This window comes from Hyla sarda, chromosome 10, assembly GCF_029499605.1.
Source record: "Hyla sarda isolate aHylSar1 chromosome 10, aHylSar1.hap1, whole genome shotgun sequence".
Lineage (NCBI taxonomy): Eukaryota > Metazoa > Chordata > Amphibia > Anura > Hylidae > Hyla > Hyla sarda.
The window spans coordinates 17839649-17863471 of NC_079198.1; the positions used below are offsets into that span (position 1 = coordinate 17839649).

General features: G+C 44.9%; 1 protein-coding gene across 1 annotated transcript in view; it reads right to left on the reverse strand.

Moving 5' to 3' along the window:
- Window positions 1-16029, reverse strand: part of LOC130294323 (carcinoembryonic antigen-related cell adhesion molecule 1-like) — an 86535-nt gene extending 70506 nt beyond the window's left edge. The window contains exons 1-2 of the mRNA XM_056543942.1: window positions 15924-16029; window positions 12180-12482 (exon numbers count right to left, since the gene is read on the reverse strand). Coding sequence (XP_056399917.1) covers window positions 12180-12482; window positions 15924-16029 — 409 coding nt within the window. The remainder of the gene's footprint in view (window positions 1-12179; window positions 12483-15923) is intronic.
- Between the last annotated feature and the right edge of the window lie 7794 nt (window positions 16030-23823).

Here is a 23823-nt window from a genome sequence, read left to right on the forward strand (position 1 = left end):
GGTTGTTGGGCCTTGGGCGCTGACTCAGGGCTGGAGGTGGAGGAAGGAGTGGAGAAAGCGGCCTCATGTGATGTACTCACATCAGACGCCTCCATCGAGATCTCAGCCCAGGAACCCCAGCTGCGGTGATGAGGCAACAATCTCACGGGCAACGGCCCTCTGGATGCTTCCGGTGTACTCTCCGCTGGGGTTGCGGTCCACTCTCCGTTGTCCTTGGGTAGAGGCACCTTCAGGCAGGCGTCTTCGATAGACAAGCGGTGTAGGCGCGCCGACAACTTGTGGAACATCTTCGCCGAGGCCACGGCAATCAGTTGATTCTCCGGCTTCATCTTGGGACTCTAGATGCACGTGGATCGCTGTGACTCCGCCATCTTACTGCTCACTGCCAGCACTTCCTGTAGACTGAAGAGGTCGGGCTCCGCGTTGCCTTTTATATTGGTCTCAAACAAGATGGCTGCTGGCCGAAAGGACGCCATCAGTGGGGCCTAGGACCGGAAGCGACTCAGCGGTGCATCCTCTTCATCTGCAACAATGGGTGGACTTTTCAAGTTCCATTTTGGGCTGGACACCACAACATGATCTCCCCGCTCAGGGGCGGGATGCTGGCTCTGGCGGGAACCTTTGCCACGCTTCTTGACCATCAAGTTAACCCTTGCAGGTACAGCAGACATTTTGGCACGCAACATGGCCTCTGTTCTAATTTAGTCCAACTTTTGCAAACTTCTATGCATTAAGCGGCACAGTTTTCTCCACCTCCCCCCTACTTTTTCAGCACCAGGATAACAACAAATTCCAATGACAAAGTCCCGTTTATTTTCGTGGCGAGCAATTTTTCACAACTGCATGCGATTATTCACTAGGATACAATTTAGACTGGGGGGAAGTACTTGCAGCATAATGCTCATGGCACACACCTGTAACTTGACTTGACTTGGTGGTTAAGTGGTTAAGGCACAAACCCGCATCCTGTTTATGACGCTAAAGTTGTGGTGAGCCACGGTGATGGGGTGTAGTGGTGTAGGTGGATGGGGCAGATGGTATTTACCCTAGGGGCAAGGTGTTATTAACCCCTAATGTTTGTGACGCCAGAGTGGTTTTTGGTTACCGGAACCACCCAAATGGTATCTCCGCTATTCCAATAATTAGGCATTGAAATGAGAGTCCACAACCAGGCTATGGTTTAATGGAGGCTTTACTGATGTCAGATAGGTGTTATTATCTTCACAGCTAGGCCAGAATCCCAGAAAGGTGGCCAGGGACACAGAAGGACCTCGCAGCTTGCTGGGACCAATTATACTTGTAATAGACTGTAGGGTTGTCACGATGCCGGCTGGCAGGTAGTGGATCCTCTGTGCCAGAGAGGGATTGGCGTGGACCGTGCTAGTGGACCGGTTCTAAGCCACTACTGGTTTTCACCAGAGCCCGCCGCAAAGCGGGATGGTCTTGCTGCGGCGGTAGTGACCAGGTCGTATCCACTAGCAACGGCTCACCTCTCTGGCTGCTGAAGATAGGCGCGGTACAAGGGAGTAGGCAGAAGCAAGGTCGGACGTAGCAGAAGGTCGGGGCAGGCAGCAAGGATCGTAGTCAGGGGCAACGGCAGGAGGTCTGGAAACACAGGCAAGGAACACACAAGGAACGCTTTCACTGGCACTAAGGCAACAAGATCCGGCAAGGGAGTGCAAGGGAAGTGAGGTAATATAGGGAAGTGCACAGGTGATTACCCTAATTGGAACCACTGCGCCAATCAGCGGCGCAGTGGCCCTTTAAATCGCAGAGACCCGGCGCGCGCGCGCCCTAGGGAGCGGGGCCGCGCGCGCCGGGACAGAACAGACGGGGAGCGAGTCAGGTAGGGGAGCCGGGGTGCGCATCGCGAGCGGGCGCTACCCGCATCGCGAATCGCATCCCGGCTGGCAGCGGGATCGCAGCGCCCCGGGTCAGAGGACGTGACCGGAGCGCTGCAGCGGAGAGAGTGAAGCGAGCGCTCCGGGGAGGAGCGGGGACCCGGAGCGCTCGGCGTAACAGTACCCCCCCCCTTGGGTCTCCCCCTCTTCTTGGAGCCTGAGAACCTGAGGAGCAGACTTTTGTCAAGGATGTTGTCCTCAGGTTCCCAGGATCTCTCTTCAGGACCACAACCCTCCCAGTCTACTAAAAAAAAATTTTTCCCTCTGACCTTTTTGGCAGCCAAAATTTCCTTGACCGAGAAGACGTCCGAGGAGCCGGAAACAGGAGTGGGAGGAACAGATTTGGGAGAAAAACGGTTGAGGATGAGTGGTTTGAGAAGAGAGACGTGAAAGGCATTAGGGATACGAAGAGAAGGAGGAAGAAGAAGTTTATAAGAGACAGGATTAATTTGACACAAAATTTTGAAAGGACCAAGATAGCGTGGTCCCAACTTGTAGCTAGGGACACGGAAGCGGACATATTTAGCGGAGAGCCATACCTTGTCTCCAGGGGAAAAAACGGGGGGAGCTCTTCTTTTCTTATCCGCGAACCTCTTCATGCGTGAAGAAGCCTGTAAGAGAGAATTTTGGGTCTCTCTCCATATAATGGAAAGGTCACGAGAAATTTCATCCACAGCGGGCAGACCAGAGGGCAAGGGGGTAGGGAGGGGGGGAAGAGGGTGACGGCCGTACACCACGAAAAATGGGGATTTGGAGGAAGATTCAGAGACCCTGAAGTTATACGAGAATTCGGCCCATGGAAGGAGATCTGCCCAGTCATCCTGGCGGGAGGAAACAAAATGTCGCAAATAATCACCCAAGATCTGGTTAATTCTTTCTACTTGTCCATTGGACTGGGGATGATATGCAGAGGAAAAATTTAATTTAATCTTGAGTTGTTTACAGAGAGCCCTCCAGAATTTAGACACGAATTGGACACCTCTATCCGAGACAATCTGCGTAGGCAACCCGTGAAGACGAAAAATGTGTACAAAAAATTGTTTAGCCAACTGAGGCGCAGAAGGAAGACCAGGAAGAGGGATGAAATGTGCCATTTTGGAGAATCGATCAACGACCACCCAAATAACAGTGTTGCCACGGGAAGGGGGTAAATCAGTAATAAAATCCATACCAATCAGAGACCAAGGCTGTTCGGGGACAGGCAGAGGATGAAGAAAACCAGCGGGCTTCTGGCGAGGAGTCTTATCCCGGGCACAGATAGTGCAGGCTCGCACAAAGTCCCCAACATCCGTCTCCAGAGTCGGCCACCAATAGAAGCGGGAGATGAGTTGCACAGATTTCTTGATGCCCGCATGACCTGCGAGATGGGAGGAGTGACCCCATTTGAGGATTCCGAGGCGTTGGCGTGGAGAAACAAAGGTCTTCCCTGGAGGAGTCTGCCTGATGGAGGCAGGAGAAGTGGAGATCAGGCAGTCAGGTGGAATGATGTGTTGCGGAGGGAGATCAACTTCCGAGGCATCCGAGGAACGAGAGAGAGCATCGGCCCTAATGTTCTTATCGGCAGGACGAAAGTGAATCTCAAAATTAAATCGGGCAAAGAACAGAGACCACCGGGCCTGGCGAGGATTCAGCCGTTGGGCAGACTGGAGGTAGGAGAGGTTCTTGTGGTCGGTGTAGATAATAACAGGAGAACTTGATCCCTCCAGCAGATGCCTCCATTCCTCAAGTGCTAATTTAATGGCTAGAAGCTCTCGATCCCCGATGGAGTAGTTCCTCTCCGCTGGAGAGAAGGTCCTAGAGAAAAAACCACAAGTGACAGCATGCCCGGAAGAATTTTTTTGTAGAAGAACAGCTCCAGCTCCCACTGAGGAGGCATCAACCTCCAATAGGAAGGGTTTGGAAGGGTCAGGTCTGGAGAGGACGGGAGCCGAAGAAAAGGCAGACTTGAGTCGTTTAAAGGCGTCTTCTGCTTGAGGAGGCCAGGACTTGGGATCAGCACTTTTTTTGGTTAAAGCCACGATAGGAGCCACAATGGTAGAAAAATGTGGAATAAATTGCCTGTAATAATTGGCGAACCCCAAAAAGCGTTGGATAGCACGGAGTCCGGAGGGGCGTGGCCAATCTAAGACGGCAGAGAGTTTGTCTGGATCCATCTGTAGTCCCTGGCCAGAGACCAAATATCCTAGAAAAGGAAGAGATTGGCATTCAAACAGACATTTCTCAATTTTGGCATAGAGTTGGTTGTCACGAAGTCTCTGAAGAACCATACGGACATGCTGGCGGTGTTCTTCTAGATTGGCAGAAAAAATTAGGATATCGTCCAGATATACAACAACACAGGAGTATAACAGATCACGAAAAATTTCATTGACAAAGTCTTGGAAGACGGCAGGGGCGTTGCACAGTCCAAAGGGCATGACCAGATACTCAAAGTGTCCATCTCTGGTGTTAAATGCCGTTTTCCACTCGTCCCCCTCTCTGATGCGGATGAGGTTATAGGCGCCTCTTAAGTCCAATTTAGTGAAGATGTGGGCACCTTGGAGGCGATCAAAGAGTTCAGAGATGAGGGGTAAGGGGTAGCGGTTCTTAACCGTGATTTTATTAAGACCGCGGTAGTCAATGCAAGGACGTAGGGAGCCATCTTTTTTGGACACAAAGAAAAATCCGGCTCCGGCAGGAGAGGAGGATTTACGGATAAAGCCCTTCTTTAGATTCTCCTGGACGTATTCGGACATGGCAAGAGTCTCTGGGGCAGAGAGAGGATAAATTCTGCCCCGGGGTGGAGTAGTGCCCGGGAGGAGGTCGATAGGGCAATCATAAGGCCTGTGAGGAGGTAGTGTCTCAGCTTGTTTTTTGCAGAAAACATCCGCGAAGTCCATATAGGCCTTAGGGAGACCGGTTACTGGAGGAACCACAGAGTTACGGCAAGGGTTACTGGGAACCGGTTTTAGACAGTACTTGGAACAAGAGGACCCCCAACTCTTGATCTCCCCAGTGGACCAATCCAGGGTAGGGGAATGAAGTTGAAGCCAGGGAAGTCCAAGGAGAATTTCCGAGGTGCAATTGGGGAGGACCAAAAGTTCAATCCTCTCATGATGAGATCCGATGCTCATAAGAAGGGGCTCCGTGCGGAAACGTATGGTACAGTCCAATCTTTCATTATTTACACAATTGATGTAGAGGGGTCTGGCGAGACTAGTCACCGGGATGTTGAACCTGTTGACGAGAGAGGCCAAAATAAAATTTCCTGCAGATCCAGAGTCCAAGAAGGCCACAGCAGGGAAGGAGAAGGCAGAGGCAGACATCCGCACAGGCACAGTAAGACGTGGAGAAGCAGAGTAGACATCAAGGACTGTCTCACCTTTGTGCGGAGTCAGCGTACGTCTTTCCAGGCGGGGAGGACGGATAGGACAATCCCTCAGGAAGTGTTCGGTACTAGCACAGTACAGGCAGAGGTTCTCCATACGGCGTCGTGTCCTCTCTTGAGGTGTCAGGCGAGACCGGTCGACCTGCATAGCCTCCACGGCGGGAGGCACAGGAACAGATTGCAGGGGACCAGAGGAGAGAGGAGCCGAGGAGACGAAACGCCTCGTGCGAACAGAGTCCATATCTTGGCGGAGTTCCTGGCGCCTTTCAGAAAAACGCATGTCAATGCGAGTGGCTAGGTGAATGAGTTCATGTAGATTAGCAGGGATTTCTCGTGCGGCCAGCACATCTTTAATGTTGCTGGATAGGCCTTTTTTGAAGGTCGCGCAGAGGGCCTCATTATTCCAGGACAATTCTGAAGCAAGTGTACGGAATTGTACGGCATACTCGCCAACGGAAGAATTACCCTGGACCAGGTTCAACAGGGCAGTCTCAGCAGAAGAGGCTCGGGCAGGTTCCTCAAAGACACTTCGGATTTCCGAGAAGAAGGAGTGTACAGAGGCAGTGACGGGGTCATTGCGGTCCCAGAGCGGTGTGGCCCATGACAGGGCTTTTCCGGACAGAAGACTGACTACGAAAGCCACCTTAGACCTTTCAGTGGGAAACAGGTCCGACATCATCTCCAGATGCAGGGAACATTGGGAAAGAAAGCCACGGCAAAACTTAGAGTCCCCATCAAATTTATCCGGCAAGGATAAGCGTATCCCAGGAGCGGCCACTCGCTGCGGAGGAGGTGCAGGAGCTGGCGGAGGAGATGACTGCTGAAGCTGTGGTAGTAACTGTTGTAGCATAACGGTCAGTTGAGACAGCTGTTGGCCTTGTTGCGCTATCTGTTGTGACTGCTGGGCGACCACCGTGGTGAGGTCAGCGACAACTGGCAGAGGAACTTCAGCGGGATCCATGGCCGGATCTACTGTCACGATGCCGGCTGGCAGGTAGTGGATCCTCTGTGCCAGAGAGGGATTGGCGTGGACCGTGCTAGTGGACCGGTTCTAAGCCACTACTGGTTTTCACCAGAGCCCGCCGCAAAGCGGGATGGTCTTGCTGCGGCGGTAGTGACCAGGTCGTATCCACTAGCAACGGCTCACCTCTCTGGCTGCTGAAGATAGGCGCGGTACAAGGGAGTAGGCAGAAGCAAGGTCGGACGTAGCAGAAGGTCGGGGCAGGCAGCAAGGATCGTAGTCAGGGGCAACGGCAGGAGGTCTGGAAACACAGGCAAGGAACACACAAGGAACGCTTTCACTGGCACTAAGGCAACAAGATCCGGCAAGGGAGTGCAAGGGAAGTGAGGTAATATAGGGAAGTGCACAGGTGATTACCCTAATTGGAACCACTGCGCCAATCAGCGGCGCAGTGGCCCTTTAAATCGCAGAGACCCGGCGCGCGCGCGCCCTAGGGAGCGGGGCCGCGCGCGCCGGGACAGAACAGACGGGGAGCGAGTCAGGTAGGGGAGCCGGGGTGCGCATCGCGAGCGGGCGCTACCCGCATCGCGAATCGCATCCCGGCTGGCAGCGGGATCGCAGCGCCCCGGGTCAGAGGACGTGACCGGAGCGCTGCAGCGGAGAGAGTGAAGCGAGCGCTCCGGGGAGGAGCGGGGACCCGGAGCGCTCGGCGTAACAAGGGTATTGACTTGAGGCTTGACTAGACTGTAGATAGTGACAGCAGACATAGACTTGACTTATTGGAATGACTGTAGATTTGAGGCCTTCCAGGTACTGGACACTAGCACTGAGATCTCTGGTGTTTGCTGGTCTCAGTAAAGTGATGGAAGAGACAGAATTGTAATGGCCGCCCCCTTATATGGATGGGGCTGAGCCAAAGCCCATTGGTCAAGCTGCGGGTCATGTGTTAAACTGGTGCCCTCTGGGTAACATCATGTGATAACATAACATATGACATCTCACAGGTCCTTTAGACTAGCCATACATTAATACACTGACTGCAATCCTATGACAATAAATGACATTATAGTAAATGCAAGGGAGACACTGCAGGAGAGCCCCCAGGTCACTGAGGGACTCAACCTGACAAGGCCTAAGTGTAGTGCAGGACCATGTCCTGTACTGGGACATTACACGTGCACCTAATTTTAATAATGGAAGTGGCTATTAGGTGATGGGCAGGGTTATACAGTCAGGGGCAGTAAATATTGTACATTGAAGGGCCTGTATGCCTAATACACCCCCCCCCGAGTTTATAATCCCTCTCATCACCTTATAGTTCCACCCATTGTTAACATAAAGTTCACGCCCATCTGACTGATTCTCTGAATTGACAAGTGAGAACTTCCACAGAGCGGTGGGTGGATATCGGCGCTGACCAGGATGAGACACGACCAGTGAGTAAAATGGGGATTTATTAAAACAAATGCAATGCGTTTCACCGTGCTTGCAAGGCTTCCTCAGGCATTTTTAGATTCCTCAGGCATTTTTTGATTCCCTGAATTGGCAGACAATCTATAAACCCTCATATCTCAGGAACGGGAGGGCGTATCAAGAAACTGTAAAGAATTTTGTGATCAGGGCACCCTAAGCTCTTTATGATTAGTGATGAGCGGCATAGGCCATATTCGAATTTGCGATATTTCACGAATATATGGACAAATTTTCATCATATATTCGCGAAATTTGCATATTCGCTATGTTCGCTTTTTTATGCACATATGTGAAAATGTTTGCGCATATGTGAAAATATATGCGCATATGCGAATATTCGCGAAAATTCTTTAATGGTATAGGGAACTAATGGGCTAGTCTAGTGCATTAACTCTGTGATTTTTTGCCCATTGAAACCAATAGGCCCATTGTGGTCTATGGCTATCTCACGGTATGTAAAACTGTAAGATAAGCAGGATGGTCTCGGCATTACAGTGGATGGGAGTAAGTGTTACAGTGTTGTGGTTAAACTTTACTTTCCTGGAAAAGATGCTGAGTTGCCCATAGCAACCAATCAGATCACTTCTTTCATTTTTCACAAGGCCTCTGCAAAATGAAACAAGCGATCTGATTGTTTGCTATGGGCAAGTGGACAACTTTTCCTTTGCACAGGTTTTGATAAATCTCCCCCTATGGGGGAGATTTATCAAAACCTGTCTAGAGGAAAAGTTTCTGAGTTGCCCATAGCAACCAATCAGATTGCTTCTTTCCTTTTTGAAAAGGCCTCTGAAAAATGAAGGAAGTGATCTGATTGGTTGCTATGGGAAACTCAGAAACGTTTCCTCTGGACAGGCTTTCATAAATCTCCCTCTATGGGGGAGATTCATCAAAACCAGTGTAGAGGAAGAGTGGTGCAGTTGCCCATAGCAACTTATCAGATCGCTTCCTTCATTTTTAACAAGGCCTCTGCAAAATGAAAGAAGCAATCTGAATGGTTGCTATGGGCAACTGGGCAACCTTTACTCTGCACAGGTATTGATAAACATCCCATTATGTTCCTGAACGCCCCATTCATTCATTCACACCCAGCCTTACACATTACATCCAGTTTCAATTAACCCCAATACCAATATTTGGTACCCCATTAACCTATTTCCCATGGTTCAAACACTCAGTTAATTGCCAATTGACCTAGTTCCCACGGTTCAAAGGCTTTCTTAATTACCAATTGACCTACATTTGTCAATCACGAGTAATAAATGTAAACCACCGTAACACTGAACCACCACCCGATCTCCCATCCACTGTAATGCCGAGAGCCTCCTGCTTATCTTACAGTTTTACATACCGTGAGATCCTCATAGACCACAATGGGCCTATTAGTTTCAACAGGCAAAAAAATCACAGAGTTAATGCGCTAGTGCAGTGGTCTCCAACCTGCGGACCTCCAGATGTTGCAAAACTACAACTTCCAGCATGCATATGCGAAGAGCAGAGAGGTATGATCAGTGATCACAGTGATGTGTACTGTAAAAAAAAAAAAAAAAAAATTGGCAATATTCGCGAATTCGCGAATATGTGATATTCATGATTAAAATTCGAATTGCGAATATTCGCAAGCAACACTATTTATGATGATGTTAACTTATTTAATGTGGTTAATCACAGGTCCTCTTTAAAGGGGTACTCCACTAGAAAACATATATTTTTTTTTTAATCAACTGGTTCCAGAAAGTTAAAAAGATTTGTAAATTACTTCTATTAAAAAAAAAATCTTAATCTGGAGTGTTTTTCTGTCCACCATTGGTAAGTCCAAATATATTTTTAGCATTATGAGATATGTGAGACAGTATGATATCACTATATGGGAGGAAAACGGAGGACATAGGGTCTATGTATCCTATTATAGGATGGGCTACAGTTCTGTAGTGTAAGTCTATAAGGTATGCATTGTGAACTACAGATAATACAGATTCCAAATTCCAAACCTATTCGGGAAATTTTTTGAACAGAGTTCGAACAGAAAATTATCTGAGGAGGAAAAAAAAAAAAAAAAAAGGTTTATGCGCTTGTCTTGGGGCTAAATGGCTATGTTGTGAGATTACCATAACACTGTGGCTAGCTTTTTGTGCACTTGTATTTCCTGTTTGATTTTTCTTTTTTTGACTACAAATCCCATAATTCCATTTTCCTCCCTCCCACACATCAGCCACCCCACCCATTGAAACATAAATGAGCTGCATCCATTCAAAAGACCTGTGGTTTTCAATCAGGGCGCCTACAGTTGTTGCATTAGTTGCCGATCGATCTCTCACCCACCAAGCAATTGCTCCACCCATTGATGCAGACAGGCTCCCTGTCATTAGCTGACTAGTGATGTCATGTCTCGGCCACATTGCAACCTGGGAAAAATCTGAGACAACAGTCATTTTGTATGCTGTTAAAAAAAATATTGGGGTGAAAATCCCATAAGAATTGTGAGAAAACCGTCACACACAGGTACAGACACTATATTATGAACTACACTAACTTTACAGCCCCTGCAGCATAGTCAAATGAAAAAAAAATTCCTGGAATACCCCTTTAACTGCCATAACCCTAGTATCTGAGTAATAGCATGATATTAATTGAACTCTGCACTACTAGCAACTTGCCTTTTATTGTCTTGCTTTTCTGCCTTTGTGCTTTTTTGTGTACTGCATAACACATGTTTTGTCATTAATAATTTATCTGTTATTAGTTGATCGATGTATAGCATTATCTCCATAAAATAGGATGGAATCATCTTATATGCAGATAATGTAAATCTCCACATTTGCTCACTGTCCAATCCCCTGATGAACCATACCTATATATGAGTTATGGGGAAACGTGTCGGGAGTATGTGGGATTGACCCTTTTTTGGGACCTCTTGTTTTGAGTTCCTTAATGTTGTAGCTTTACAGATCCTGTCTATTGTTTTTCTAGATTTTTTGTATTAGGGTTTTTAGACACATTTTGTAATAAAGTGAAGAATTTTAGCTGTTTTTTGAGAGTTTTTTTTTTGTTTTAAATATGTAAGTAACCCCCCTTTGTACAGCTATCCACCTGCACTATAACCCAGTATATACGGTTTAATGTGGGTGAAATAGTTGTCAATTTCTCTTTAATGACCTGTCTTTAACCAGGCTGCCAACAATCGTATACTGATGGCCTATCCTAAGGATATACCATCATTAAGTCCCAACAAGCTGCATGGGAACCAAATCATCTTCAGCAAACTCCCCTAGTGGTGTCTGCAGGCAGGCAGAATGTTCTAACTATGCAAGAGATCGCTTCTTTCATTTTTAACAAGGCCTCGGCAAAATGAAAGACGTGATCTGATTGGTTGCTATGGGCAACTGGGCAACTTTTACTTTGCACAGACCAAAAAACCTTAAATGGGTACTTTAAGATTCATTAAAAGTGTTGTTTTATTTAATAGAAATCATGGCGTACAAAAACACCACTATGCGGTTCCCATGCCAACCAGACCATAATCCTGCCCGGCTGCAGCATCATCTTTGTCCCAGCTGAAGCACAGGCAGGGACAAAATCCAGGAAGTGAGGGCGGGATTAGGACTCCTCTGTGCTCACTCCTGTCCTATCAGACTTCAACGTGAGAACAGAGAGGAGGGGGTTACAGAGCAGCCTGCAGTGATTTGATGAAGAGACCCAACACAGCACAGCAGACTCATGCAGGAAGTACACGCACGGTGAGTGAGGGCGGGCTCAGTGATTGCTTTGGACATGCCCCTTCCTGAACAGTGGTTGTCAGAATTAGTGAGCAGCAGAACAGAGGGATTTGTGAGCCAAATACAGAAGCTAGACACATAAAGAAGACATGTAAAGTTTCTGCATGACCTCGTGAGTAAATAAGGCTGCATTCACACCACGTTTATGCAATACAGTTCCCGTATATGTTTTCTATGTGAAAATCGTACAGAACTGTATAGAAAAACGTATGCATTGACTCTCCATTGAAAAGATGCATCAGGTTGTGTCCGTTTTGCATCTTATACGGTTTTGTCAGGTTTTTTTCCTGTACCCAAAACCGTAGCCTACCACGGTTTTTGGTCCGGGTGAAAAACTGTATTAAACCGTATACATTTTTTTTTTACCATTCTGTTTTTGACTTTGCACAGTTTTTTTTCTTGGAATTTCATTCAAACAAGTGAAACTTTATTCATAATGGAGTGAAAAATTAAAAAGGTATATTTTTTTTCTTAAAAAACTGATGCAACCGGACATCATTTTTAAAACCGTATACGGTTTTTAACCGTATAAGGGTTAAAATTTGAACACACGTTTTGATACAGTTTAGTCCGGTTTTGAGGAATCAGTTTTTCATAAAAAACCTGATACGGTAACTGTATTGCAAAAACATGGTGTAACACAATGCACACCTGAATTATTCCTCTGCACCGTAACGTCTTCAAAGATGTAAAGCAGAACTTACTGTAAACATTGAGCCGGACTTGTTCTATGATTGTCTGAATTCCAGAATCCAGTGTCACTGAGAAAGATGTGTTGTCAGCGCTTACGATTTGGTACATTTGGATAGTCCCGTTTTCAAAAAGTGTACATCTGTTTCCACTGCATCTCCCGGTGTATGTTGGATTAGCGGCAGGAAGCCGAGTAGCAATAGCAGCAGTACCTATCTTCCAGTCTATTCTTTGGCCTGGACTGGCGGTTGTATTTCCATACATGAACGCTGTTCCCCCTACAGCGGCATTGAATTGCAGGACCGTGGACGCTGTGCCTGAAAGGAACATAGTCAATGTGATCAAATAGGAAATAAAAAGGTTAATTAGTCAGTGACCAAGGCATGTTATGCTCCAGTATTTTCTCTTATAAGATACACAGAAGAAAGCAGCACAGCGATCATGGTTAAAGGGGTATTCCGGCCTCAAGACATCTTATCCCCTATCCAAAGCATAGGGGATAAGATGTCTGATCGCGGGGGTCCCGCCGCTGGGGATCCCCACAATCTAGAATGCAGCACCCACCTGTAAGTACTGCCGGAAGCGCTAGAGGCTCTTAGTCTTATGCCTCCCGACTACGGAGATGGAGTATCGTGACGTCACGACTCAGCCCCGGTGTGATGTCATGTCCTGCCCCCTCAATGCAAGTCTATCGGAGGGGGCGTGACCCTCCCATAGACTTGCATTGAGGGGGCGGGGTGTGACATCACACAGGGGTGGAGTCATGATGATACTCCGTCCCTGTGGTTGGGAGGCATAAGACTGAGAGCCTCCAGTGCTTTCCGCAGTACTTACAGGTGGGTGCTGCATGCTAGATTGCCGCAGTCCCCAGCGGTGGGACCCCCGCGATCAGACATCTTATCCTCTATTCTTTTGATAGGGGATAAGATGTCTTGGGGCCGGAGTACCCCTTTAATGGTGGTGCATGCCTCCAAGTGTACTATGCCATGTGCCATGAAGAAGTATTCCCCAAGCGCGGTACCCCCAACAGGTCATGTTTTCAGGATAGAGAAGTATTCCCCAAGCATGGTACCCCCAACAGGTCATGTTTTCAGGATAGAGAGGTATTCCCCAAGCATGGTACCCCCAACAGGTCATGTTTTCAGAATAGAGAAGTATTCCCCAAGCACAGTACCCCCAACAGGTCATGTTTTCAGGATAGAGAAGTATTCCCCAAGCACGGTACCCCCAACAGGTCATGTTTTCAGGATAGAGAAGTATTCCCCAAGCACGGTACCCCCAACAGGTCATGTTTTCAGGATTTCCTTTTACAGGTGATATAATTGTGGTGATACCTGAGTCACTGAGCACAGTTATATCACCTGTGAAAGACTAAGGAAATCCAGAAAACATGACCTGTTGGGGGTACTTGAGGACCGTGGATGGGAAACACTGTTATAGAGCAATACAGAGAGTGGGGCTGCTATTCATTCATTTTTCCCCCTTTGCAATGTTTCCGCTTTATATCTATAAGGCTCAGAAATTGAGTTGGAACATGAAAAACTTGATCTAAATAAACTAAGTGCTAACTAGTACCTCATCCACTCCCCCCTCTTAAAGGATTGGTTGCCAATTTCCCATTCTTAGTTATATCTTTTTTCTGGCTGGCCATGGCTGGCCCTGAGGTATTCCATAGTAGCAGCCTCTATGGTACATCAGTCCAATTGTTAACTCTTGATGTCCTTATTAATGTGATTGTGTTCCCCTTCCTCACATGATAAACTTTTATTATGACGTCACAGCCACGCCACCTCATGATGTCACCGCCCCCTCAATGCAAGCCTAATGGAGGGGGCATGGCATTGTCACGCCCCTCCCATAGGCTTGCATTGAGGGGGCAGGGTATGAAGTCATGAGGGGGCGGGGCCATGACATCACGATACCCCGTCCCCTGTATCGGCTGTCATCAGCCATGGAGCAAACATAGCTCCAGGCTGCTGATATACGGGGGTCCAGTGGGAGAGATCACGGAGGTCCCCAGAGGCCGGATTCCCACGATCAGACATCTTATCCCCTATCCTTTGGAAAGGGGATAAGATGTCTAGGGGCGGAGTACCCCCCCCCCCCCCCGCTGTTGCCCGTCCCCCCCCCCCACGCTGTTGCCCGTCCCAACTCCGCCCATAGGTCCCTGACTCCTCCCCTAGACCTCCCCTATGACCCACCCCCAATTTTTTATTTATTTCTTTTTAGTACTACAAGGACAGTAAAAAGTGAGACAGACCCTCAAACTGCAAACTGCCGGAGCCCGATGCAGGAGATCGCGGGGGGTCTACTCCGCCCCTAGATAGCGAGATAGCGCTTGGACCCCCCTGCGATCTATAACTTATCCCCTATCCTTGGATAGGGGATAAGTTATTTTTCACCAGACTACTCCTTTAACAGAGGGGTCTACCCAAACTATGGAAGCAACTGTTAGCAGAGGGGCCTACCCAAACTATATAGGGGGCCCCTCTGTTAATAGTTGCTCCACAGGAAGTTCTTTTTCTTTTTGAATTTCCTTTCTGTCTGACCTCAGTGCTCTCTCCTGACACCTCTGTCCATGTTAGGAACTGTCCGGAGTAGGAGAAAATCCCCATAACAAACCTCTCCTGCTCTGGACAGTTCCTGACATGGACAGAGGTGTCAGCAGAGAGCACTGTGGTCAGACAGAAAGGAAATTCAAAAAGAAAAGAACTTCCCGTGGAGCATACAGCAGCTGATAAGTACTGGAAGGATTAAGATTTTTTCATAAAAGTAATTTACAAATCTGTTTAACCTTCTGTCACCAGTTGATTTAAAAAAATATTTTTTCCAGTGGAGTAGTTCACAATGCATACCTTACAGTCTTACACCATAGACCATCCATTAATTGGATACATGAACCCCATTTCTCCCGTTTTCCTCCCATATAGGGTTGCCACCTTTCTTGCAAAAAAAAAAACAAAAAAAAACATACCCGCCATGCTAATTTGCATAATTAATATTATATACGTGACATCACAGGATACACATATGCGGGGGATATTTTGTCCTATTCTGACCCCTATAACTTTTTTATTTCTCCTTATACGGGGGATGTATGAGGGCTCTTTTTTTGCGACCCGATCTGTCGTTTTTAACAGGACCATTTTTGTTTTTAAGCGACTTTTTGATCGCTTTAATTTAATTACATTTCGAAGTAGCAGTTAGTTGCTAACTACAACTCCCAGCATGCCCTAATACAGCCCGTGGCTCAGCAGCTGCCCCAAATGAAAACTACAACTCCCAACATGTTGGACTAAATAGTAGTATATAGTATAGGTCAGTGTTTTCCAACCAGGGGTGCCTCCAGCTGTTGCAAAACTACAACCCCCAGCATGCCCGGACAGCCAACGGCTGTCCGGGCATGCTGGGAGTTGTAGTTTTTCAAGAGTTGGGGGTGCTTTGGTTGGGAAACACTGACCTACACTATATACTACTATTTAGTCCAACATGCTGGGAGTTGTAGTTTTGCAACAGCTGGAGGTGCTTTGATTGGGAAACACTGATATAGGTTATGGTGCAGCATTCCGGGAGTTGGAGGACTGGTTGGAGAAATACCGCCATTGCATTGCCGGTATTTTTAATATAAAAACACTGGCAGGGTGGCCAAAATACCGTCTGTGCAGGTAAAATACCAGCCAGGTGGTGACCCTACTCCCATATAGAGATCTCATACTGTCTCATATAGCTGATAATGCAAAAAATATATTTCGACTTACCAATGGTGGACAGAAAAACACTCCAGAGCAGCAAATCCATTGGGTTTTTGTACGTTCTAGAAGACTGATGTCGCAGAGTTCTCTTTGGTCCCAGTGCGATGATCATGTCGCCTGATGGTCGCCTGCAGGAATGTTACTGTGATATACTCTGTAATGATGGCAATGAGGAACAGCAATGAGGAAGATGCTTGTGTTTTTTTCTTTTGCAGTAAATGTAACTTGATAAGAGGTCGGCCTGATGTTACGACTGGAAGAAACTGGTTATTAGTTGTTTTATATATATATATATATATATATATATATATATATATATATATATGCATATATATTAACATGCAATATTTTGTAAGTCAAATCCAGGGCTGGTGCAAGGATTTTTGCAATCCTAGGCAAAAGCTAATTTTGCAGCCCCCTTGACTTCTCCTTTTGCTCCGCCCTTTGACACGCCCACCTTACTACTGTGGTGACACACTGTAACAAACCTCCTCTTTATGTAATCATCTGCTATGTCAGCTGCTGACTGAGCGAGTGGTTCGGATGCAGGTTGTCGAACTTTCTTGCAGCAGACAGAGCGCCCCCCCCCCCCCCATCAAAGAGGCGCTCTAGGCAGCTGCCTATTTTGCCTGTAGGCAGAGCCGGCCCTTAAGGTGATTTTAGTACGTACCTACCTGGCAGACAGTAATGGACATGCAAAGGAAGGATCTGCGCTTGTCTTGGGGCTAAATGGCTATGTTGTGAGATTACCATAACACTGTGGCTAGCTATTTGTGAACTGGTATTTCCTGTTTGAGTTTTCTTCTTTTGCCTACAAATCCCATAATTCCATTTTCCTCCCTCCCACACATCAGCCACATCACCCATTGAAACATTAATGAGCTGCATCCATTCAAAAGACCTGTGGTTTTCAATCAAGGTGCCTACAGCTGTTGCATTAGTTGCAGATTGATCGCTCTCCCACCAAGCGATCGCTCCAACCATTGAAGCAGACAGGTTCCCTGTCATCAGCTGACTAGTGATGTCAGGTCTTGGCTGCATTGCAAGCTGGGAAAAATCTGAGACAACAGTCATTTTGTATGCGGTTAAAAATAAATATTGGGGTGAAAATCACAGAAGATTTGTGAGAAAAGCGTCACACACAGGTACAGACACTATATTATGGACTACACTAACTTTACAGCCCCTGCAGCATAGATAAAAAAAAATTTCCTGGAATACCCCTTTAAGTATAATCAGGTATACATTTTTAAAATTAGTAAATCATATAAAACTATATTAATTGATTATAGTTATGACCTAACCATGTAAGATAACATGTCAGCTTGACCACACAGGGTAACAGCATAAAAAGAGACCCTTCCCCCAACATTTTGCAGCATGTTTTATGGAAAAAGGTGTCATTACAAAGTACACTTGGTCTTGCAAAAAACAAGCCATGTGGGTCTGTAGATAAAAATAATAAAAATAAAATAAAAGCTTTTTATGGCTATTATAACCCCGTTTTTTTTCTCCTGCCTTCTAAGAGCCACAACTCTTTTATTTTCCATTTACAAACCCAATTAAAGGGGTACTCCGGTGGAATATATATATATTTTTTTTAATCAACTGGTGCTAGAAACATAAACAGATTTGTAAATGACTTCTATTAAAAAATCTTTACCCTTCCAGTACTTTTTAGCAGCTGTATGCTACAGAGGAAATCTTCTTTTTGAATTTCTTTTTTTATCTTGTCCACATTGCTCTCTGCTGACACCTCTGTCTGTGTCAGGAACTGTCCAGAGCAGAATAGGTTTGCAATGGGCATTTCCTCCTGCTCTGGACAGTTCCTGATACGGACATCAGGTGTCAGCAGAGAGCACTGTGGACAAGACAAAAAAGAAATAAAAAAAAAAGAAAATAATTTCCTCTGTAGCATACAGCTTCTAAAAAGTACTGGAAGGATAAACATTTTTTAATAGAAGTCATTTGCAAGTTTCTGGCACCAGTGGATTTAAAAAAAAATGTTAATGGATTGTTTTTTTTTTTTGCCAGACCAATTGTCCTTTGTAAAGACACCTTTCATTTTACATTAAAATGTAGGCGCAAAAAAAACAAAAAAACAAAAAAAAAAAAATTTTTGTGGGGGTAAATGTTTGTGAAAAGAAAACACAATTTTGCAACTTTGGGGGGTGGGGTTGTTATTATTTACGCATTGCCTTTTACAGTAAAACTGACATGTTTTCTTTATTCTGTGGGTCAATACAATTAAATCATATTCATGTTTACCTGCTTTTTTTTTTATTATTGTACTGCCTTTTTTTTTTTTTATATTTATTTTATAATTTCCACTATAAAGGAATTATTTACAGCAATCTTTTGATTCCTATTACTGTCCAGTGCTATACATTGACAAAGCACTGCTCAGTGATATCGGCAATCTACTTGTTCAGCCTGCTTTGTGGGCAGACTATACTAGGATATCCCCGGAGGGGCATGGAGCAGATAAGTAGAGGTCTGGTCACTATTTAACCTTACTAGACCTTTTACAGTTGTGCTGCGGGTGGTCCGATGAGTGCACGCAAGCACCGCAACTACTTAAGATGCCATGGCATCCTGGTGTGTTAAGTTTTTAGACACCACATGAGTGAGCTTAGCAGCTAATTATTTAGAATTATTTTAAAGGGGTACTCAGGAGGAAAACTATTTTTTTTTTCTAATCAACTAGTGCCAGAAAGTTATACAGATTTGTAATTTACTTCCATATAAAAATCTTAATCCTTCCAGTACTTACCAGCTGCTGTATGCTGCAGAGGACGTTGTGTAGTTCTTGACAGTCTGTCCACAGTGCTCTCTGCTGACACCTCTGTCCATGTCAGGAACTGTTCAGATCAGGAGAGGTTTGCTATGGGGATTTGTTCCTGCTCTAGTCAGTTCCTGACAGGGACACATAAGTGTCAGCAGAGAGCACTGTGGTCAGACGAAAAATAACTACACAACTTCCTCTGTAGTAAGTACTGGAAGGATTAAGATTTTATATATCGGTAGAAGTAATTTACAAATCTCTTTCACTTTTTGGCATCGGTTGGTTTAAAAAAAAAAATAAAAAAATAAAAACGTTTTCCACCGGGGTACCCCTTTAAGTGTTCTGAGTTTGGGAGTCCAGAGATGAGAAAACATTGGAATCTAGACAAGTATGCATGATCCTCAAACGTGATTACAGCCTGATTGCGTTACTTTAGCCATAGTGTACACTTTGCACCCTGATACTGCTCAAAAGATAAGGAGAATAAAAGAATGAGGAACTTACCTTGGTTTTTTTTTATTATTATGCTTGGTTGGTAAAGGAAAAAAGACTGAGCCAGCACTCCTAAACCATTCTGTCTTCTTTATTGCAATGGTTTAAAGGTAACGTCAACATTGCGGGGAAACAGAGACCTCTGGATACGTTTTGGGTGCATGCCCCCTTTAACACCTATCTGTTTCTCTCCCACTACATGCCAGATTTATAAAGTTGGATTTGTCCGAGATTGGGAAAAAATTTTTTTTTCTTGCTATAACAGCGTCACTCACGTTCATCGGCTGTGTATTGCAGATCGGCTGTAGTCATTTGAACATGCAATACTAGACACAGGCCATGGGCAAGAGTGTAGCTCTTAAAGGGGGACTCTGGTGGAGAAAAAATCATATCAACTGGCTCCAGAAAGTTAAATAGATTTGTAAATTACTTTTAAAGATATTTAAAAATATTAACCCTCTCAGTACTTATCAGCTGCTGTGTGCTCCAGAGGAAGTGGAGTTGTTCTTTTCTGCCTGACCACAGTGCTCTCTGCTGACATCTCTGTCCATTTCAGGAACTGTCGGGAGCAGGAGAGGTTTACTATGGGGATTTGCTCCTACTCTGGACAGTTCCTGATACGTACAGAGGTGTCAGCAGAGAGCACTGTGGTCAGACAGGAAAAAAAAAAGAACTTCCTCTGTAGTATACAGCAGCTGATAAGTACTGGAAGGATTAAGATTTTTTAATAGAAGTCATTTACAAATCTGTTTAACTTTCTGGAGCCAACTTATATGAATAAAATAGTTTTACCACTTTAACCCCTTAATAGCTCATAGACGTTCAGTGCACAGAGAAAGACATTTGTCCGTATACCAAGGCAATAGATTGAGATTAAGACTTAATTTTTTCTTTTACTTCATCCATTTATTAAAATACACATGTACAGCATGGAAGAAATGGTGTGGGGGAAGGAATAATTCTTTTATACCTCCTTTTACGCAATAATTTGTGACTCTTGGGGTTTTAACCAGATACTGACACATGCCCGGGCCGGATGCTTGGATTTTTGCAACACCTGGAGGGCCACATGTTGGATATCCTTTTCATGTGATTTAGTTCTGCGGTGTATCCTAACTCATGCAGTGCTGGAACATTGCAGTAATATGTTAACTGTACTGACACTTTTAGCATACCACATAGCTGTTAACTTATCCTGTGCAATCCTGAGGACCATATATGTCACTCAGTGCAATAAGTCGTCATGTGGTGGCATGATATATGGCACGACGTCACGTTCATAGAAGCCAAAGCCCAGAGATTGCGGGGGTCCCCACAGCCAGACCCCCCTGCAATCAGACATGTATAAGGGCAGAGTACCCCTTTAAATTCTATTGGACTCAAAAATGTGGTCCCTCTACCCACTAGGACAGTGTTTCCCAACCAGGGTGTTCTTGGCATTAGAGTTTCCGGTAGATGTTATGATTGATCTAAAAAAAAACAAAAAAAACTGCCAATTAAAGGGGTACTGCCGGTGAAAACCTTTTTTCTTTTAAATGAATTGATTGCAGAAAGTTAAACATATTTGTAAATTACTTCTATTAAAAAATCTTAATCCTTCCTGTACTTATTAGCTGTTGAATACTACAGAGGAAATTCTTTTCTTTTTGGAATGCTCTCTGATGACATCACAAGCACAGTTCTCTCTGCTGACGTTATTATAATAATAATAACACTTTATTTATTGTTGTCCTTAGTGGGATTTGAACCCAAGTCCCCAGCACTGCAAGGCAGCAGTGCTAACCACTGAGCCACCATGCTGCCCTTAGCATACATCTGCTATGCATGGTTGCTAAAATGGACAGAGGTGTCAGCAGAGAGCACTGTGCTCGTGATGTCATCAGTGTTCCAAAAAGAAAGGAATTTCCCATTGTAGCATTCAGTAGCTAATAAGTACTGGAAGGATTAAGATTTTTTAATAGAAGTAATTTACAAATATGTTTAACTTTCTGCCACCAGTTGATTTAAAAGAAAAAAGGTTTTCACCGGAGTACCCCTTTAAAGTTTGTAAGTCAAAAATACTAGGATATGATAAAATAAATAAAATAGGAACACAGCCATCACACCTCCTCCTATAGACATGAATGGAGGGGGTGCGGCGGCTGTGTTCACCAGTCATCTGGCACTGCACAGAGTTCCCTCCGTTCACCGGATGACTAGGGTGCTACAGCAGGGATCCGCAGCGGCCAGACCCCCACAATCAGACATGTTATTCCCTGTCCTTTGGATAGGGGATAACATATCTAGCAGCGGAATACCCCTTTAAAAACCATTTTGTGAGCTCCAGATTCAATGTTGTTTTCCTATACTGGGGTGACATGCCTAAAGCTACCACAAGGGGGAGCTCACTAACTAGAAATTTGTACAGTTCCCATTGAAATAAAAAATAAATGTGCATGTGAGCGCTTCCTAGCGGCAGAAGCAAGACTAACGCAATGGAGTTATGAGTAAAGACGTGCGCCACAGAATAGAATATTTTATTAAAAGATACATTGCAGTATACAGTACATTTTCATTATTGAGGTAAGACAACACAGCCTTTTCACTACAGCGGTATTTTCAAACCTAGGTGCCTCCAGCTGTTGCAAAACTACAACTCCCAGCATGCCCGGACAGTCAGATGCTGTCCAGGTATGCTGGGAGCTGTAGTTTTGCAACAGCTGGAGGCACCATGGTTGGGAAACACTGAACTACACAGTTCCACACAGGTCTAGTATATAGACATATAGGGCCTCACATACTATGAAGAAACGCATTTCACTCGATTTATTTATGGCGTGCGCCAAACATGCAACAAAGTTTTGCTATTTTTCCAACCAATACGCCACTTTTCTTAAAAGGTGGACATGTTTATTTTTTCACAATCCGAGTCATGTATGACATTTTTCACCTTGCTTTTGGCGTCTTTTCTGGTGCACTTTTAAAGTCACGTGGAACCCCATTCATGCATATCATGGAAAAGTGAATAAAAAGGTGGGAAAAAAGGAGAATCATAGTGTATAAGGCCCATACTGTGTGGTATATACATTGTTTTTAGACCTGCGATCCCATGGATGTCAGGAAATCCGGAGGACTCCATCATTCACTCCAAACGTAGTGTGAACAGACCCCTAGACTGGCTTTACATGGCGGTAATTTAGCATCCAGGTTACAGTCGCAACATTGGGACTCCCTGTGGGTATACTGGTTGTCCATGAATAGAAAAACAGAGGTGATTTCTTTAAAGGGTACCTTTAATCAAAAAAGTTATTAATAAATATGCTTCTTTCTATTTAATTTTCCACTTTGAAAAAAATGACCACTAGAGGTCTCCCTACCAGTCCTGGCCGCAAGCCCTTTTTATAGATTTCAGACTCAGACACAGACAAGCTCAGCACTGCTCCCTGCTTGTCAATCTGACAGGCAGGAGCCAGCACTGTGCTCATAGCACAGCAGGGCATACTCCTGACTCTGCCTTACTGCATGCCCTCATTAATTTTACTATCTGAGCTCCGATCTTTCTTCTCTCTGCACATGCAGTTGTAAACAGAGAGGAGAAGATTCAGAGCTGCCAACTGAGCTTGTCTGTGTCCCGGCTGCAGTCTGAGATTTAGGACTCCAGCATTAGTCTGAAATCTATAAAAAAAAAAAGGCTTGCAGCCAGGACTGGTAGGGAGACCTCTAGTGGTCCTTTTTTCAAAGTGGAAAATGTAATAGAAAGAAGCATATTTTTTAATAACATGCAATTGGAAAGTTATTCTGCATACATTAATCTATAATTTATCAAAATCTTTTTTGATGAAAGGTACCCTTTAAAAAAAATTAAAATAAAATAAAAAATAGCACCACACCTGCTTCCTCAGGTGGTGTGTGGTATTACAACGTGGTTTCCTTCACTTAAATGAAACTGAGCTGCAGTACCACACACAGCCTAAGGAGACAAGTGTGGCGCTGTGTAGGAAGTTGTGTAGGCCTTTCCAGTCTGACCACAGTGCTCTCTGCTGCCACCTTTGTCTGTGACGCTAATACGCAGCCATGTTATAACCATGTTAGGGTGCATTTATATCTAGGATTTGAGGCTTTAGCCCATTGATTTCAATGAGTCACCCAGAGTTAGGAAGTATATATTTTTGGCTAATTTTCTGACCGTATACGTTTTTTTTGAGCTGGACTGAAAAGCGCAGTTGACCACGCTTTTTAGTCCGGTTTAAAATTGATATCGTAAAAAAAAAAAAAGCCAAACAGAGACACTTCCTAACTCCAAGCGGCTCATTAAAATCATGGCGGTACTACGTGGCTACGGCAGCGAAGCGGCTTTAAAATTCTCCTGCCGGATCCCCAAATCCTAGATGTGGATGAGCCCTAAAACTGATCTTACAAATAAATCTCAGATTACAGTTCATTTTAAATCCAATTCATAATACCAAATAAAATTACAGTAAATACATATATTGTATCACGTAGGCCTGTTTGAATGGGAACACGAAGAGGCGTGGCTTTTGCAAATTTGCATATAAAGAGGCAATGGTATATAATTTTGTAGCATTTTTTCGTTAACATTTTTGTTAATTTAAAGTTCCGATATGGGGAGGTATACAGGTATACAATTTT